The 18166-nt window shown below is 43.2% G+C and overlaps 1 protein-coding gene across 2 annotated transcripts in view; it reads left to right on the forward strand.

The window, feature by feature from the left end:
* The window catches only part of RNGTT (RNA guanylyltransferase and 5'-phosphatase), a 337387-nt gene that overhangs the window by 15098 nt on the left and 304123 nt on the right, over positions 1 to 18166 (forward strand). For both annotated transcript variants that reach the window (XM_088470650.1, XM_088470640.1), the window contains exon 5: positions 10822 to 10897. In XM_088470650.1, the coding sequence (XP_088326776.1) occupies positions 10822 to 10897 (76 nt within the window). The remainder of the gene's footprint in view (positions 1 to 10821; positions 10898 to 18166) is intronic.

Below are 18166 nucleotides of genomic sequence, written 5' to 3' on the forward strand. Positions count from 1 at the left end.
CGTGCAGGCAAAATTGTGTTTTAATTAATTAAAAATGAACAGTAATTTCAATTTCAAATTTTTTTTAGTTGCCTTGGGCGTGTTTTAATACGCTCGTATGTAAAATTTCACGATCTTGACTTGTAAACTGTGGATTTGTATAGAAAGACAGAAGGTCAAATTTTCGTTTTTATATAGTAGATTGGTAAATGTTGGAGGGGCCTAGGAATGGTGGTGTTCAGTTGGAATTGTATTGAGTTCATGAAGTCAGACAATTTTAATGTAAGAAGAGAAGACTGGAGCAAAGCATTGTATTTTATACAGGTGTATCTACATGCGAAACGCTGTTAGTGTCACAGCCGCTGACAGTGTAACGTAGCATTTTGCATGCAGATACACAAAGATTATAGGAATGCAGCATATCATATTAATCTGCAGAAGCTGTTTGCATGCTATTCGCATCACATTGTGAAAAGACGCTCAATGCTACAGGGTCGTACAGTGCTGTTTAACGCAACCTGTAGGTAAGATATAAGTAGACATATCTGTATCTACCTTTACATGGTATAAAATAAAGTACATCGTTGTAATTTATCTTTAACAGTTTAGGGCAGGGGTGGCCAACCAGTCAGAGGCAATGAGCCAATAAATATATGTAGTCAAGTTAAAGAGCCGATATCATGTGCATGCAGAAATGGGGTGTGACATAGCTGTCTCAAGGCAATGCCCCATTTGTGTGCGCACGCCGTTTTGTATGACATTTGCCGGAACATGGCCTTGTCACCCCCCCCCCTAATAGTGCCCCTTATGCAATGTTCCTTGTAGTAGTGCCCATTATGCAGTGCCCCCTAAAGTAGTGCCCCCAATACTTGCCTAACTTCATGCTGGGCTTCACTGTGGAAACCGCTCCAGCTGTCACTCCCGCTGCCTGCTGGATCTAACTGGATCCAGCAGGCACGCAGGCTCCTCACATCGCTGCACTGCATCACTGGGAACGCTGGCCTCAAACGATCAGAGGCTTCTGTAGCCTCTGATTGCTTCAGAGGCCAGCGTTCACAGGTGCAGTTGTGTAGCAATGGCTCCCAAGCCACCGCGGGGTCTGTGGGGCCAGTTATGAGCCGCAGCACAACAAAGGAAGACCCTCATGTGGCACAAGAGCCGTGGTTTGGCCACCACTGGTTTAGGCTGTGTAAGCCAAGAAAGCGCTCGGACGTCCGTTTTTACATTGACTTGCTTCACTAAAATCGTAACTGCTCGGCTCCCTTTTGTCATACATTAATGTTTCTTACAACTACACCTTCCTTGACAAATGCTCTATAGAATAGTTAAAACTGCATCAAATCCGTCCAGTGGTTCTTGAGATTAGCTCGAACAGACAGACGCCTACCAGTGACTTTATACTATATAGAGATACTGTAAATATGTTGTGTTATAAGAATATAATTTAACATTATGACTACATCTTCCCTTATAGCTTTCTAACTGCATAAAATATAATTCGATCTGCAAAGAAAATTTTAACTGCAAGGCTTTTATTTCTTTGCTTGTATGTTTTGGTACAAGAAATACAGAAGTCCAAATCGGCTATCAATATAACTTGCTGTACTAACATAAAGAGGAATGCTCAGTCACGCCATTGGATTAGGTTCCCCAAGATACTTGGACTTGCACGTTGCCCAGACTAGATTAAGAAACTCCTTTGACCTCCATTTTGGCTTTAAATGTCATTGGCAGTGCTGCATTATTAACTAGGGACAGTTTGAAATAGAGCATTAATATAACTCTAGCATTTAATTTCATGCTGTATGAACCAGGCCATAAGTGATGTCAATTGTTGAACTTTGTTTTCCTTTGCTGCTCTTGATGTCTAATAACTTGGGTGACTGCGGTAATGCAAATCTTTCATCATGCTTACATATCCAAATTAACTGAATATGTTGCAGTATAGCTGTCATTACTACTGGAGACGTGTAAACATCTGAGTTACTATTAAACGTTAATATTTTTGAGAGCTCTATTGGACAAAAACCCTCTTACTTATAGTGGCTCTTCCACGCAGCAGTTCTTTTATGCCCTCCTTCCTAGATACCATTAACTGTAGTGTTTTATTGTAGGGAGCAAGCCTTGTGACTTCCGTTTTCTTTGTTGAAGCTCTTAGTTGTTGATGTAACAAACAAACTAGAGCTGGTGGCATGGGCAGTGAATATTGTACCTACATGTCTGGTCATAGTATCTCTTGTCAAGTTGTTTTCATAGTACACATCCACTATCTCTTTTTACACTTTTATTTTAAAAGGTTTTTTTTTTCTTGTTTCGTCATAGAGTTGCTGTTCTGGGCTTTTAAAATGTGCACTTGCCAATAGTTCACTATGATTTTTTTTTTTTGCTGTACAAGGCAAGTATTGTCCCCATCCTCCCAATAAGCAGGCTGCATGGTGGTCTTTGCATGAATGCATCCTTCTGAAACAGATGTCAGTACCCTATAATAGCCATGGTCATTGTTGTTACATGGCCATGTCCCACAAACGATCCTCAGGTGTAAGCCACTCCTTCCCTTACTTGGCACCACCCTAAACCTCATGCTGTTCAGTCTTCGCATTTTTATCACTCTCTTCATCCTCCAGATCAGCAGTCTATTCCTGGATATAGCCCTATCCCATACTAACAAGAAAAAAGCTAAAAGTAAATGTGCAAAGCAGTTCGAAATTAACCTAGAATTTTTTTTATTTAAAATCTATAAAATTTCTTGATAAAAGAATAGTTTTAAATTGCCACAGCAGAATTAGGCTTTATTTGCGCTTTTCAAATGTCAATTTATGCAGGACAAATTAGAATCAATGGTTGCCATGCCTGCCATTGCATTATACATTTTTATTACATTATTAGAACTTCACATGACCCCTTTCTCTTGCATATTTGTAAAAGTACACAGAACTCATTAAAATGCATTTAGACCAAACACTGCTTTTCATACATTTTAATTACTTACCCAGCACATGTTAGCGAAAGCCCTAACTTTATTTTTTAATCATTTGTTTACTTTCATTGTGCTTTTATATTCATACCCACTAAGAGATTCAGTAATTGGACAATAGTTTTAAAACTATTGTGTATACAAATACAGCATACTCTCTTTCTGGCAGTGGCACACTATAGAATAAATTGTATAGTTTTTAATCTAACAAAAGATAATGGCACACTGTATGTGCTTAGTTGTAAATTACTTTACCCCTGGTAAACCTAGTCCAATGTTTCTACAAAATGAAATATTTATGAAGTTCAGGTAAGTAAATGGATTATTATTTTCTGTTCCAAAGAAGAGACCCCCAATTAAATTGAAAAGGGAACAATACATCCATCCCCATAAATCATATTGATCAGCAAACTGTAATTCCATTATTAAAAGCATTCAAATGCGTAAAAGAGTGATTGGAAGTTATCACAACCAAATCGTGCATTCAATAAAAGGCTTGTGTTTTTCAAATAGTACACCCAGATTAACTCTTGAGTGTTTCATGGTCAGTTTGGCCTATTTAAGGTGAAATAAATAAAACCTATATTTTTATATACTATACATATTACATGTAGATTGGGAAATCCAGACACTGTGCAAAATGCCTGAATCGTTTAGGCAAAGTCGGTAATGAAGAAACTTTTATCCACTTTGCCTTGGCATTTTATACACAGCATATACCACTTTGCCTAAACACATTTAGGCAATCTGTAAATGGTATTCTATTGTCTGACCTGGAGGTTTTTTTTTAATGGTGGTTACACACTGACAGATACATTGGCCGATCAATTGATTGGCCAATATATCTGCAGCACGTCTGCCAGTATGTACCCGCGATATGTCGGTGAACGTCGTCGTTCACCGACATATCGCATTGGATGTTCTGCACAGCCGATGGACAGATACCTTATGTCTGCAGACATATCTGTTCATCGGCAGGTGTGTACGGGTGGTCGACAGACCGCCCATATCGACAGACCGCCCATACACACACATCGGCAGCTGTTAGGAGGGGGGCAGGACACTCCCCCGGCCACCGGGACCCAAGGGCACAAGCAGATGATGGCCGTTCAGTGTGTATGAACAACCATCACCTGCAGATCACTCAATCTGCAGATATATCTGTCAGGTGTGTACCCACCTTAAGAGGTTTCAGGGTAATAAACTGTGTAAGATGGTACTGTTAGATTAATTGGTTTCAATGATCAAACGTGGAATCACTTAATCTACCAGGAAATTTACACATTTCGCCTTACAACATTCAACCAATGAAAACAAAAAGCAACCGTTCAAAAAAATTTCAAAATAAACTAGAACACGGTTGGAAAAAGGTATCAATCCCATGATTTAGTACCTTGTAGAGCAATTCCAGCCATTAATCTGTTTGGATATGTCTATACCAGTTGTCAATGTCTGTCTGTTTGGATATGTCTATATACAGCTGCATCCTCATACATCATTGCTGCAGTTGAGCCAAATGGTTCCTTCCCAGCGCCCTAGGTCCCGTGCGACTTGTGCCAGGCATTTTGTTTCCTCTTTGTGACTAAAATGCATCTTATTTGCAATGCAATGTGACTAGGATGCACCAGGAGTTGATTTATTTGATATGCAACACTTGTATATCTGTATGCGACTGAGTCTCTGAATACGAAGTGCTACGATGTAGTGGCCGCTGCTTTTTTCCAATGCAAGTGCCTCATATCAACTATTAACTAAGTGCAGTCTCCTGGTGCTTCCTAGTAACATCACATTGCAACGAATATGCATTTGCACCAAAAAAGATGCCTGGTACTAGCAGAGTTGTATGGGTCCTGACGGCTCACTTGTATCTCGCCCCGTGTCGCGTATTGAGGATAGATGTATGAGGACTCATGTGGATTGTGGAATATTTGCCCATTGTTACAGAATTGTTCAAGTTCAGCCAGATTTCATTTGAGAGACAACTGACCGCTCTCCAATTCCATCCACAGAATTTCTATTAGATTTAGGTCTTGACTTTGACTTGGCCTCACAAGGACATTCACATTCCTATCCCTAAGCCAATGTGGTGGTTACTTGGTTCTATGTTAAGGGTCGTTGTTGTGTTGTAAGGTGTACCACCTGCCCATCTTCAGCTGTCGAGCAGGTTTTCCTCAAGAGTTTTGCTGTAGTTGGCAACATCAATCTTCCTTTCAATCCATTTGTTAGTCCCTGTTTAAGAGAAACACTCCCAAGAACATAATGTTCCCTCCACCATGCTTCACAGTAGGTATGGTGTGCTTTGGGTGGTGTGCTGGGTAGCAGCGGTTGGGGTTCAGTCCAAAATGTTCTATCTTGGTCTCCTCCTTGATCATACAACCTTTTGTCACATGGCATCACAATCTATTTTGCAAAGCGCAAACGAGACTGTATGGCAATTTTTCAGAAGAGGCTTCTTTCTTGCCACCTTGCCATACAGCCCATATTTGTGTAAAGCTTGTGAGATGGTTGTCATATGCATAGACCATCCAATCTCAGCCTTAAAGACTTCTAAGTACTTCAAAGATGTCATTGGCCTCTTGGTAGCTTTCCTGTTCAATATCCTCCTGGCTCTGTCATCCAGGTTGCAGGGACAGCCCGATCTAGGGAAGGTGTTGGTTGTGCCATACGCTGTCCACTTCTTAATATAGCTTTGAATGGTACCTTTTTGAAAACTTTTTGTATCATTCTCCTAACTTGTACCTTTCCACAAATGTATCTCTGATCCCTTGTGAAAGCATCTTTACAATCATGATAAATTATTTTGCACTAATAGTGATAGAATCCTCAAGTAACCAAGTAATCAAAACCACTTCAACTGTCAGGTGGAGGACTATTAGCCTGTATTGTGATCTGGAATGTCATTGATTGTACAAGAGCAAGTTTATAATGGTTACTCTAATGGCCCCCATACACCAGCGACCGATTGCAGCGTTCCTGCGATCCAGAGATGCCGGGTTGTAAGATCTGTGAAATCCAACATGTTGGATTTAACTGATTTGCAGATCAAGATCAAAATATGATTGTGATTCGCAAATTGGTGAAATTTAACATGAAGATATTCACTGATCCTCCAACGGATTGCGGAACATCGATGGTCAGCATCTCTGACCGGCGGATCGGCGTTTCCAATCGCATGAATCAGTCCTTAAGTCTAAGAGGGGGTATTCAATTAGGTGCGAAAAGGCCGTTTCTGCGGAAAAGTATCGCCGGTGACGTCATCTCGCCAGACGAAAACTTATCCCTGTATTCAATTCCAAAGACTTTTAGCCGGTGCGGAAAGTCAATGCATTGGAATAGGCGAAAAAGATTTGTCTATGAACCTGTCGAAAAAAACTGTAGAATTGGGGTGTTGTGGTGCAACCTTGCGGGAAACCACTTAGCACCCTTGGAACAGTCCCCCAAAGGTAAATTGTGTTAAAAAAAAGTTTTAAAAATACTTTAGAACACCCCAAAAAATGACTTTGAAAAAAGGGGGCAGAAAAGTACAAAGTTGGGGGACAAACTTAAGAACTAGCGAAATAGGCTCCAGGGGGGGTCCCCAAGTATGCCCCAGGTGTTTGCGGCAGGTGGATTTTTTAAATTTTTTAAAACTTCACTTTAGCAACGTCAAAATATGCTAGCACCCATTTTCATGTACCCCATATTTGCTGGGACTACTTATTTTCTGCCAAAAAACCTACTAAATGCTCTTCTTTGCCACTTCTGCAAAGACGCTAATTAGCAGCTATTGAGAGCATTTAAGTACCCCAAATACCTTCAGCAGGGCTATTCGGGGGTATCTATAGTGATCCCCAATGTCACTGCATCTTTTTGGGGGTGTCAGGCTGATTTCCCCAAATCTGACAGGACTTTTTGCCAGGTCCGAATTCGCCAGGTTCCGTTTTCGCCAATTTCGATTTGAATGCGGGGATGAGCAGAATACTTTTCTTCATGCAAAACCAGCGATGATGGCAGAAACTTCGGCATGCCTAAGGGTATGATGTTTTATCCAAATCAGGTATTTCAGTAATTAAATTATATTAATTAAGATTTTGTGTAAATGTTATTTATACTTTCATGTTGAGAGTTATAATGTGTAAATAAAGCTGGAAAAAGTTTGATTTATTTTCTAGAGTGTAATGTGACAAAAGGTAAGGATTTTCTACAAAAACTGTTGGTTAGGCATTGCTAACAATTCAAAGTTGGTAATGAATTACATTTCCTACTGTGTCTAAAGCTGGCTACAGATGGTACAATGTGTAGCCGGCGATGCGATGGCCGACATATTGGGCTGTCCCCACACACAGAGCGATCCGGTGCCTGACCGCCCGATATGCCGCCCCCCTCCCCTCCCCGCATAGCTCTGCATGGGATCGTTATCCTCTGTCCCCCATGTTGGAGGGTAGGATGCTCGCTCAAACTGAGAAGTCTTTGACATTCTCGGAGAATAGAAGTCTAACAGGGGTATTCAATATGGGTGCGATAACATCGTTTTTGCGTTAATATCGGAGGTATGACGTCATTATCGCAGGTTATAGTTTTACATCATATTCAATTTCAAAGACTTATCGCAGGTTCGAAAAGTCTTTGTTAAAAAACGGGGATAACTTTTCACCATTGAATAGGTGTCGAAAAAAAGTGCAGAATTGGGGTTTAGGGGTGCAGGCTTAAAAAAAATAGCCTTAACCCCTGGGACTGACATTTAAAAAAACTGTGTCAAAAAAAGTTTTAAAAAAAAATAGGGACACCCCAAAAAATTAATTTAAAAATTGGGGTGAAAAAAAAAAAATGGGAAAAAATTGTTTAACAATAGGGAAATAGGTTCAGGGCTATTCTGCAAGTATGCGGCAGGTGTTTTGTAGAATAGAATTATAGCGGCAGGGGCACAAATGCAGAATTTTTAAAAACTTACTTTAGGGACATAAAAATATGCTAGTACCCATTTTTATGTACCCCAAATTTGATGGGACCACTTAAAAAAATGAAAAAAATAACCTAAGTGCTCTTCTGCATCACTTATTCAATGTCGGGAAAAAAACACCTGCTGCGGCTATTTAAATCCCCGACTTTCAATTAAAGGCTAAAACGGGGGTACCCATAGTGATCCCCCATGTTTTTACAACTTTAGGGGGGTCTTACAATTATTTTAAGGAAAAATTCGTAACTTTATGCAAATCCAACTTCGGAGTTTCCAGTTTTCGTTAATTTTATATTGAATACGGGGATAAGCGAGAGCGCGCACCGTACTTTAACGCAGAAAAAAACTCCGATATGAAACGTTAACTTCGACAGTGAAGTTAACGTTTCATATTGAATACCCCTCTAAAAGTATGTTTTAGACTGAATTGACGACAAATGTGCATGTGTAATGGTGCCCATACATGGTGCGATGCACCGTGTAGGGCGACTGCCGATCTGAATTCGTGCGGTCCTCGCAGACCGCACGATATGCCGCCTTCCCCCACCTTCATCTGAATGGGATCGTACATCGCGCGTCCCAGATCAGATGGTTTTACAGGAAGACCTGGTGATGCGATGTACAACCCCATGGGAGCGCGCAGCACGATATCAGGTACGATATCGTGCCCATATACTGCACGATATAGCACCTATATCGCACCGATCCATCGGATCGGCACGTATATCGTGCCGTGTATGGGGGGGCCTTAAGCCCAGAAATGCCTTCTATCTCTGTCAGCATCTGATTTTGAGCTATCAGGTCAGACAATGACCTGTCTAAGGACATTTTCTGACTGCTAATTTTGACCTGTGTAATCTTGTGTAATAGATTAATTTGTTATGAAGTTTCTTTCTTGAGGGGACAGCAGCTTTTAATTTACTTCATACAGTATAACTCTGGGACGTTTATTTATAAATTTGGGTGGAATTTTGTAGTGCATATAATGGGATTTTGCAGGCACTTTGGTTATCATTATTTCGGTACAGCACTAGGATCTTGGGTGTAAATCTGACAATGATGCTGTTAGTGCAGGGTGAAGTTTGTATGTTCTGCCCATGTTCGCATGATTTTTTTTTTTTCGTAATGTATTTGACCATACATTTTGAACTGGCATTTTACCTCAAAAACAGAAACTTTTTATGTTATCTGATCAACTATACTAATGCTGGGTACACACTCACCGACATATCGGCCGTTCGTTGGCCAGTGTGTACAGATGATATGACTGAACGAGGTAATTCGCTCATAGACTTATCGCGTCGGCTGTGCTGCACATCGTACTGTGTTTATGGGCGGTCATCACAACTGGGCTGTCACATGTAAATGCCTGCCCAGTTGTGATGTCAGGCACGATACATCGGGCCGACAATTGGTAATTGTGTATGCACTTACTAATCGTCAGATTAATGTGTACCCAGCTTAAATTGGGCAGAAGTAGTTATACATGGTTGTCTTGCCTGTTATTTCCTGTTATTGTCCTAGCAAATGCCAAATGTTAGAGGGTTAGTGCAGAATATTCAGCACAGTGGGTGCGAGTTATAGTTTATAACCAACAGACACACAAAAAATAAAATAAACTATTATTTATTGCACATAAATGTAGAGACAAAAAGCCTCACAATATATATATAAAAATAAGACCAATATACTTAATCCTGAGGGACCAAAGAAGAAAGGACATGCATATATATCAATAATCACTTAGAGTCCAGTTCGTATGAATCCACAGTGTCAATCAATATGCTCGCCTTATACTCAGTAGCAGGAGGGATTGAAATTGCACATCATTCAAAGGTAATTATCAAACACCTGTAGTGGTTTATTTCCAAAATCATTACAAATGGGAGCTGGAAGAATTCCCAGAGTTCCTCCGGAAACCAAAAAGTAGGTCCACCGGTTCCTTGATCCAAGTTCACTACAGTGATGAATAAGAATATATCACAGGATACCTCTTACAGCTGAATACTCTTAGTAGCCGCCGCTACATCTGCCGCTCCGTAATGAACTTCAGCGGGCGGATCTAGCAGCTCAATAGTGTATGCAGCCAGAGGGCGAGTCTCATGTTACAATGTAGCGCACAGCTAACAAGTGGCAACTCCGTGTATGCTGCGGTAGGACTTTAAAGTTTCACAGGCAGCCTGCTTCTTACCAGCTCGATTGGGCTCAGTGTCCTGCCGTCATGTGGTTCATGATGAATAACAGTCACTGTCGGTTAAGGTTGATGTCCATCAAGCAATCCAGATTTGCTTACTGGGGAGCAGCGTATTAGTCTTAATTATTGTTCTAGGTTGATTACATTTTAGAATTTAAAGGTGCGCCCTGATATAGAGCCACAGTAGTGACTGTTATTTCTTGTAAATACCAAATGTTGTTTGCCCTTGTTCTGTATTTCTAGTTGCATATATATTTTTTGGGGCAAACACAAATTAGCCTTTAAAAGGTATAATTTATATGCTGTTTTATTTTGTTATTAAATAATTGTTTCCTGCGCAAAGTTAGTGAAATGTAATAAACTTGCCACTAGATGGTGCTAACTGCCTATTTGATGTAAATCATACTGTAAACATAATATATGTTTGAGAAAGATAAAAGGTGATTTCTTGCCATAAAAGTTGACCTGACTTTTTATTGAATTTGCCCTGTACTGCTATAGGAAACTATATTAAACTGTTGATAATTAGTAACACAATACCATATACCTGTTTTATTTTTGTCAAATTTATTTTATCTGAAGTCCACTACATTTACTAGTATACTAAAGTAAATTATAGTTGTTATTCAAGGTTACCATGTGAAAATGTGAGTAAAGACGTTTTTTTCATGCCATATCCCAGCTCTATTTGGTGACACCACCTGGCACCCTGTTAAAGCTGTTTTGTTTCTCTCTTAGGTGTCCACTGTACGCATGGGTTTAATCGAACAGGTTTCCTTATCAGTGCCTTTTTAGTAGAGAAGATGGATTGGAGGTAAGCATCCCAACTACCAGTATATTAATATTATTTCTTCAGGGTCCATAGGGCTCCACAGGGAGACACTGGGGTTTAATAGGACCTGGAGTACCAGACACCAACTGCAAAGATTTTCAATTCCAGGATACTTCGGTCCTTCCCCTATACCCCGCCCACAGCATGAGGGCACTCCAGTTTCGTTGATGTCTGGCAGAAGCTGGATCACCATTATAACAGAGGGCTGCATTAAGCAGCCCAAGCTTTTATTTTATGATTTATTTTATTTTATACTTTTACTGTAATGGGTGCGCAGCACCAAACTGTCCTACGGACGTCTGTGCTGCCACCCCATCACCCCTCTGCGGCGCCGTGACACCAAGCCTGTGCTAGGTACTCTTGGCGAAGGCTAGCTAGCACGCTCCCCGGACTCCAGACTGCAGCCCGGAATTCAGGGGACAGGTAAGATGGAACCCTATTCGCGGGGACCGGCATTTTTACGCAGTCTTGCCTCTGGTCTTAGAAGACAGACTGGAGGTGCTGATGTGGACACTGGTGCGCCCACAACTCCGCTTGGCCACCGGGGCATATAACTCACTGGCGCAGGGCATATGTAGAGGCCAGGGGACCCGGTGGTTAACGTCAGAAAGGGGAGATGGCGCTGCAGCCCCTCCCCCAGCCCAGGGTGGTCCCTGTGGTCCTGGTGTTCCCTGAGCTCCTCCGCCCTCTCAGAGATGCATGGAAGTCATTTTATGCAAGCAAGTCTCCGGGAATGCTGGGTCCAGTCTCCCTGTATACCTCTCCCATGGGCCAGGTCACACAGCGCTATATCCTACCAGCCACTGCGGTCTGTGTAGTTGATTTTAGTGCCCATTGCAGACATGTAATGTTTATCTGTGTTTGTATGTGACTTGTGCTAGCGCTAATCTCTACTTTCCATACTGTCAGCTTATACCTTTCCCATTATTCTACTATACCCTGGACATACTAAGGTATAGAGGGTTCATTGTACCTCACATCTCCTATATAATTGTGGGGTCTATCACATACTATATAGTGCGGTTGCACACTACACTGTGCCCTGTTACACATACTGCAGGGTGTTCACTGCACTGTATTTTATTATTCTTGTGGCTATGTCTGGCAGTTGAAAGACTAACAAGCAGCCTGATGCTGCTGTTCCTACTCTGGTGTCTTGTAAGTCCTGCTCAACTCGCTTAGCCCCAGAGGACCTCATTCAGGATGGTCTTTGTACTAATTGTTAAACAGCCCCAGGTCCCTCAACCCCGGTGTCTCTCCCTCAGGACCCACCATGGGCTGCCTTTTCACAAATGCTGGTAAATCTTGTGAACCACATAAGTCCCCGTGGTAGCTCCCCCTGTGGGATGGCCACAGCAGGTACTCACAGCAAATCCTTTGCCTCCCCCATTGGTAAAGACTCTACCTCAGTACAGAGTTTGCAGTGTTCTCCCCAGGCTGTTTTCTGTGGGCGCATCGGCCGGCAGAAACAGCCCTGCACTTTTCCCCGCCGAGCCCCGCTGTGGAACGCTGGCCTCTGAAGTGACCGGAGGCTGAAGAAGCCTCTGATCACTTCAGAGGCCAGCGTTCCCAGTAATGCACTGCGCGGGTGACGACATGAAGTCACCCGCGACGTGCCTGCCCCGCGCGCCTGCTGGATCTAGTTAGATCCAGTCAGCGCGTGGCAGCGGCGAGCGGGAGAGCGGCCAGCAAGTAAAGGTAAGTGCCGGGACCAGGACCAGTCTGGGGCACTGCATAAAGGGGCCAGCCTGGGGGCACTGCATAAAGGGGCCAGCCTGGGGGCACTGCATAAAGGGGCCAGCCTGGGGGCATTGCATAAGGGACACTTTAAACCTGGGGGCACTACATAACGGACCAGTTTGCGGGTACTACATAGGGGCACTACTTCAGCCAGGGAGCACTGCATAAGGGCAAAGCTAAACTACAGGGGCCAATGCATAAAGGGGAAAACTACAGGGGGCACTGTATAAAAGGGCACAAATACAGGGGGCCTGCACAATGGGCACTTTTGACTGAGAGCCAGTGGGGGAGCAGCCTGAGACTGGATTGGTCTGGGAGATACCCCTTCTCCCGGCGCGCACGTAATTGCGAAGGCCCCCACCCGCTACATTTGTATGCCACCCAGCTGGAAAAAATTTCTGGGGAGAACACTGGTTTGGGTAGTACCTGTAAGGTTTTTCAGCAAAAGGATAGACTGTTACCTACTAAGCCTACTAATCGTTGTGTGTTATCTTCCCAGTCCACACACACAGTTATCTGATTCTGAGTATATCATCTGGAGAGGCAGAAGACGCAGATCTCACTCACTCTGACTCCGTCTCTGGACAAGAGGAGCCACCCTCTAAAATAAACATACCTGCACTTGTGAGAGCTGTAAAAATTATTTTACAAATAGAGGATGAACCTGCTCCTAAGAAAAACCACGCACTTTTAAAACGACGAAAAGTAGTTTTACCAGAGTTTCCTCACTCACGTGAGTGAAGCTTGTAATATGCCCGGTAAAAGATTTCAATTCCAAAATGGTTTCGTTCTTTTTACCCTCTTCCTGCTACTGATTGTTCTAAATGGGAAGTTCCCCCAGCAGTGGATGCTCATGTAACACGAGTGGTTAAAAATGCCACATTACCCATTCATAATGCAACCTCCTTGAAGGAGACTACAGAAAGACACATAGAAGCTTGTCATAAATCCATATACTCTCTTATAGGAGCTATTATTTGTCTTGCTAGGGCTACAACCTGGGTGGCAAAAGCCATTGAGAGTTGGGCAGAGGCCCTAGAAGAGACATTTCCCCCTGATGCTTAGAGGGAACAGCTGTCCTACATATATCACATTAGAGATGCAGCCTCATACTTAGGTGAAGCAGCTATGGATACGGCTCTCCTGGCCTCCAGGATATCTGCCACTTTGGTAGTGGCCCGCCGTATTGTTTGGCTATGTTCCTGGAAAGCAGATTTAGACTCAAAACGGGCTCTGAAGTCTCTGCCTTATTAAGGTGACATCCTATTTGGTCCAGAATTGGATGAAATTGTGACTACCTTGGCAGCTTCCAAGACGGCGTTCCTACCCTCTGCATATAATACAAAGCCATGGACGTCATCTAAGGCCTCCAAGCCCAGGGCCAAACAGGCCTCAGCTACTAGACATCCACCTGCCAAGTCTGAGGACAAGCCTAAAGTCAGACAGGGCAAGCCTCTCCATGGAGGCTTCCACGGTGGGAGCTTCTTCATTTCGCCCAGGTTTTTCATCAAACCACGTCAGATGCCTGGGTAAGGGAAGTGGTCTCCCACGAATACGCCCTCTCATTCCTGAGCAGTTTTTTTCCACAGGACCTCCATCGGACCCAACCAGGGCTCTGCTATTCCAAAAAGCCATTCAGTCTTTACTGAATTCAGGAGTAATAATTCGAGTCCCCGTCATAACGCATAACGGGGCAAGGGCTATTATTCTACTCTTTTCTTAGTTCGGAAGCCCAATGGGTCTCATCGGCCTATCCTCAACCTCAAATCTCAGGTTTTATCAGGGTGCCCAGGTTTCTTATGGAAATCCTCTGTTCCATTATCCTAGCTATGGAGCCTAGGGATTTTATGGTATCTCTAGACATTCAGGACGCTTACCTACATGTACCTATAGCGCCTTCTCATCAACAATATCTCCAGTTTGCTACACTACAGCAACATTACCAATTTCAGGCTCTGCCGTTCAGCCTTTCAACAGCCCCCGGGTCTTCACCAAGATCATAGCAGTTATGGCGATCTCTTTTCGTCATCAAGGGATCAGACTGCTCCCATACTTGGACGATCTCTTGCTGTTGGCCAGCTCCCCAGAGACACTTCACTGCCCTCTGCAGGTAACCATTGTTTTTCTTCAAATGCATGGTTGGCTGGTCAACTGGAAAAAATCTTCCCTAACACCCTCTCAAAGGATGGTACATTTGGGAGCCCCCCTGGACTCTCGAGTTCAGAGAATCTTCCTAACGACGGACAAGATTTCAGCAATCCAGCTCAAACTACGCAGACTGCTCCACAATCGCCGAGTGTCAATTCACTTTGGAATGCAGGCCTTGAGATCAACGGCGTCCACTTTCGACATGGTGGAGTTCGTCCAGTTTCACTCCAGGCCCCTACAACACCTGATACTCTCCAGGTGGAATGGGCTACCCCATCTGCTCAAATCTTAGATGATGGACCTCCCCCCTGAGGTTCACCTGTGTCTAGCCTGGTGGCTACAGACTTCCCATTTGAACAAGGGTCATCCCTTTTGGATCCCGGACTGGGCTCTCCTCACCACGGACGCAAACCTCCGAGGGTGGTGCGCAGTAACCGGCCAGCACTCCTTCCAGGGCTGATGGTCCCCAGTCGAGGCAGTGTTGCCAATCCACATCCTGGAACTTCGAGCTATCTACAGAGCTGAAAAACAGGCCAGTATAAGTACAGTCCGACAATGGCACATCTGTGGCCTACCTCAATCGCCAAGGGGGCACTCAAAGTCAGTCACCAATGACAGAAGTGTCCCGCATTCTCACAAAGGCCAAACGCAATGTCCCAGCCATCTCCATAGTGTTCACCCCGAGGATTCTCAATTGGGAAGCAGATTTCCTCAGCCGTCACGACGTGCATGCAGGAGAATGGTCTCTACATCAGAAGTCTTTCAGCTTATAGTGGACAAATGGGGTCTTCCGGAATTGGATCTCATGGCCTCAACACACAACAAGCTTCCAATTTATGGAACCAGAACAAAGGACCCCGACGTGGCCTTCATAGACTCATTGTCAGTGAAATTAAACTTCCATTTGGCATATCTCTTCCCTCCAATATCCCTGCTTTCTCGAGTGCTTCGAAAGTTCCAACAGGAGGTGGCACAGTCCTGTTCATAGCCCCGGCTTGGCCCAGACGTCATTGGTACTACGATCTTCAAAGGCTCTCCGTAGACGTTCCTCTTCAACTTCCTCTACGAGTAGACCTGTTGTCTCAGGGTCCATGTCTACATCCGGACCTAGTCCGTCTGTCTTTAACAGTTTGGCTCTTGAGACATCCTTTCTAACGGCTAAGGGTTTCTCCAGCTCTGTGGTCCAGATCATGCTCAGAGCACGTAAACCAGCCTCAGACAGAATTTACCACATAATTTTTCATACATATTTTCAATGGTGTGTTCCAAGAAACTATGACCCGCAAGTTTTACAGGTTTCTCGAATTCTTGCCTTTCTTCAGGCTGGATTGGATTTAGGCCTCCGCCTAGCATTTCTGAAAGTGCAGGTCTCCGCTTTGTCCATCTGGTTTCAGCTTAGAATTGCTACTATACCGGATGTTCACACCTTCATGCAAGGTGTTCTATGTATACAACCTCCCTTTGTCCCTCCTGTGGCTCCATGGGATTTGTCAGTGGTGCTCCAAGCACTTCAGGAACCTCCATTCAAAGCCCTGGAATCAGTGGATGTCAAGTGGCTCACTGCAAAGACTGTTTCTTCTGGCTATTGGATCTGCCCTTAGGGTATTTGATTTAGGAGCGCTTTCATGTCGCTCCCCCTATTTAATATTTCATCAGGACAGGGCGGAAATCATTGTTCCGGCCTTCAAAACTCCAGACATCTTGGCAGGTGAGGCCTCTTTGGATGTAGTCCGTGCTCTGCACAGTCCTTGCTCTTGGCAGCTTCTCATTGGCTGGCGGTCTGCAGGCCACGATTGGCTGGCGGGCAGTGCTTACTTTAAACTGCAGTGCAGCCGGGACCCGATGCTTCTGGCTCTGTGCCGGCGCCGCCGCCGATCGAGATGTGTTCCCAGTGGGACACATCTCCACACAATGCCACTGCTGTTTCAGCGCTGGGATCCCATACAATGCTGGTACATTCTCTTCTGCTGCAAAAATGAAGTGGTGGTATTTCATACCGTCGTATACCGCCCCACTTCAACCACTGCTTATAACATTATCACATACCCAGTGTATCTGTTATGCTTGACTGTTGTCGTAGAGTGATGTAAAAATTTCAAGGTATGAAATTATAATTTCTTCCAAGACACTGGTTCACACAGAGCCTGGTTAGAATCTGGACTTATTTCTGGTTATTTGTTGATTGTGTCCCAGTGAAAACATGGTATGGTACAGTATATGTAGATCTCTCTTGTTTGTGTGATTTGACACACTGGCAGTTCCAGGCTTGCTCGAATGAGAACCTTTACAGTGCCCATTATTGAACTCCATAGGAATATTTGTAATAGTCCTTAGCCAGCTCCACTACTCCATTGCTAAAGTCACTCCCTGGCGATGGGATCTGTTCTGTCCCAAGACAGAACTCGTATCACATGTCAATATGATACATTGTCTATAACAGCATGTGTAGTCAACTACTTGTCATATCTGACTGTTGGCAGAATAAATGTCTATGTGCTATGGATAATAGATAATAATCATCTCCTTGTCTGCTGGGTGCCAGAATTTGGCCTAAGTTTCGCACTTGACACACATTCTATTTTCCATTCACACCTCTTTACTTAACTGTTGGTAAAATTGTGTTCTCAGAGAGAGTTACAGATTATCCAGCATGTTTTTGCCATATTCCAGTGACACTAAATGTTAACGTTTTAATACACTGTGTAGTCACAGTTGCCTTGAACTGTAAGATATGTTGTTACTGCTTTATGCAGTAATATATAATGATGGTTATAGCTGATTTTATGGAGTACATAAGATTTTAGAAGCTGTCAACAGATGGGACCTTGAGATTGTGAATAACAATCAATACAGGTTTAGACTACAGATAAAGGAAACACTTCATACAAATTGTAAAGCGTAGTGGAATATACTTGCGCTATATAAGTAAATGTTAATTATTTCAAGCGTCAATAACTTAACCCCTAGGAAAGGTGCAATTTTGTTGTTCTATCTCTTTCTAATTGTTCTGTTTACTTGGTAACTTTTATTTAATCGGTTCAGACTCTCAGTTTAGTCTTGAATTTTTAAGCTCTGTGAGTGTTCTCTCTCAATGTTCTGTCCCTAGCATTTTAATTTGATTGCATGTAATCTGGCAATTAAACTGAGGCCACACATCAAAATGAGACATTAGCAGCATTTCCTTGAGGCAGTTAAGCTGAAGAAAAAATGTATTTATAAGATAGGCGAAAAAACATATTTGCAGGATGTGCTACGAATGATAATTATATTTTCCCGATTTTTCTAATGTTTGTTTTTCTTCCTCCTATCTAGTTAGCATATGTTTATTGCTGTACGATACATCTTAAAATATTTTTTGTAGTT

This window comes from Taudactylus pleione, unplaced genomic scaffold (genome assembly GCF_031769625.1).
Source record: "Taudactylus pleione unplaced genomic scaffold, aTauple2 ptg000015l, whole genome shotgun sequence".
Lineage (NCBI taxonomy): Eukaryota > Metazoa > Chordata > Amphibia > Anura > Myobatrachidae > Taudactylus > Taudactylus pleione.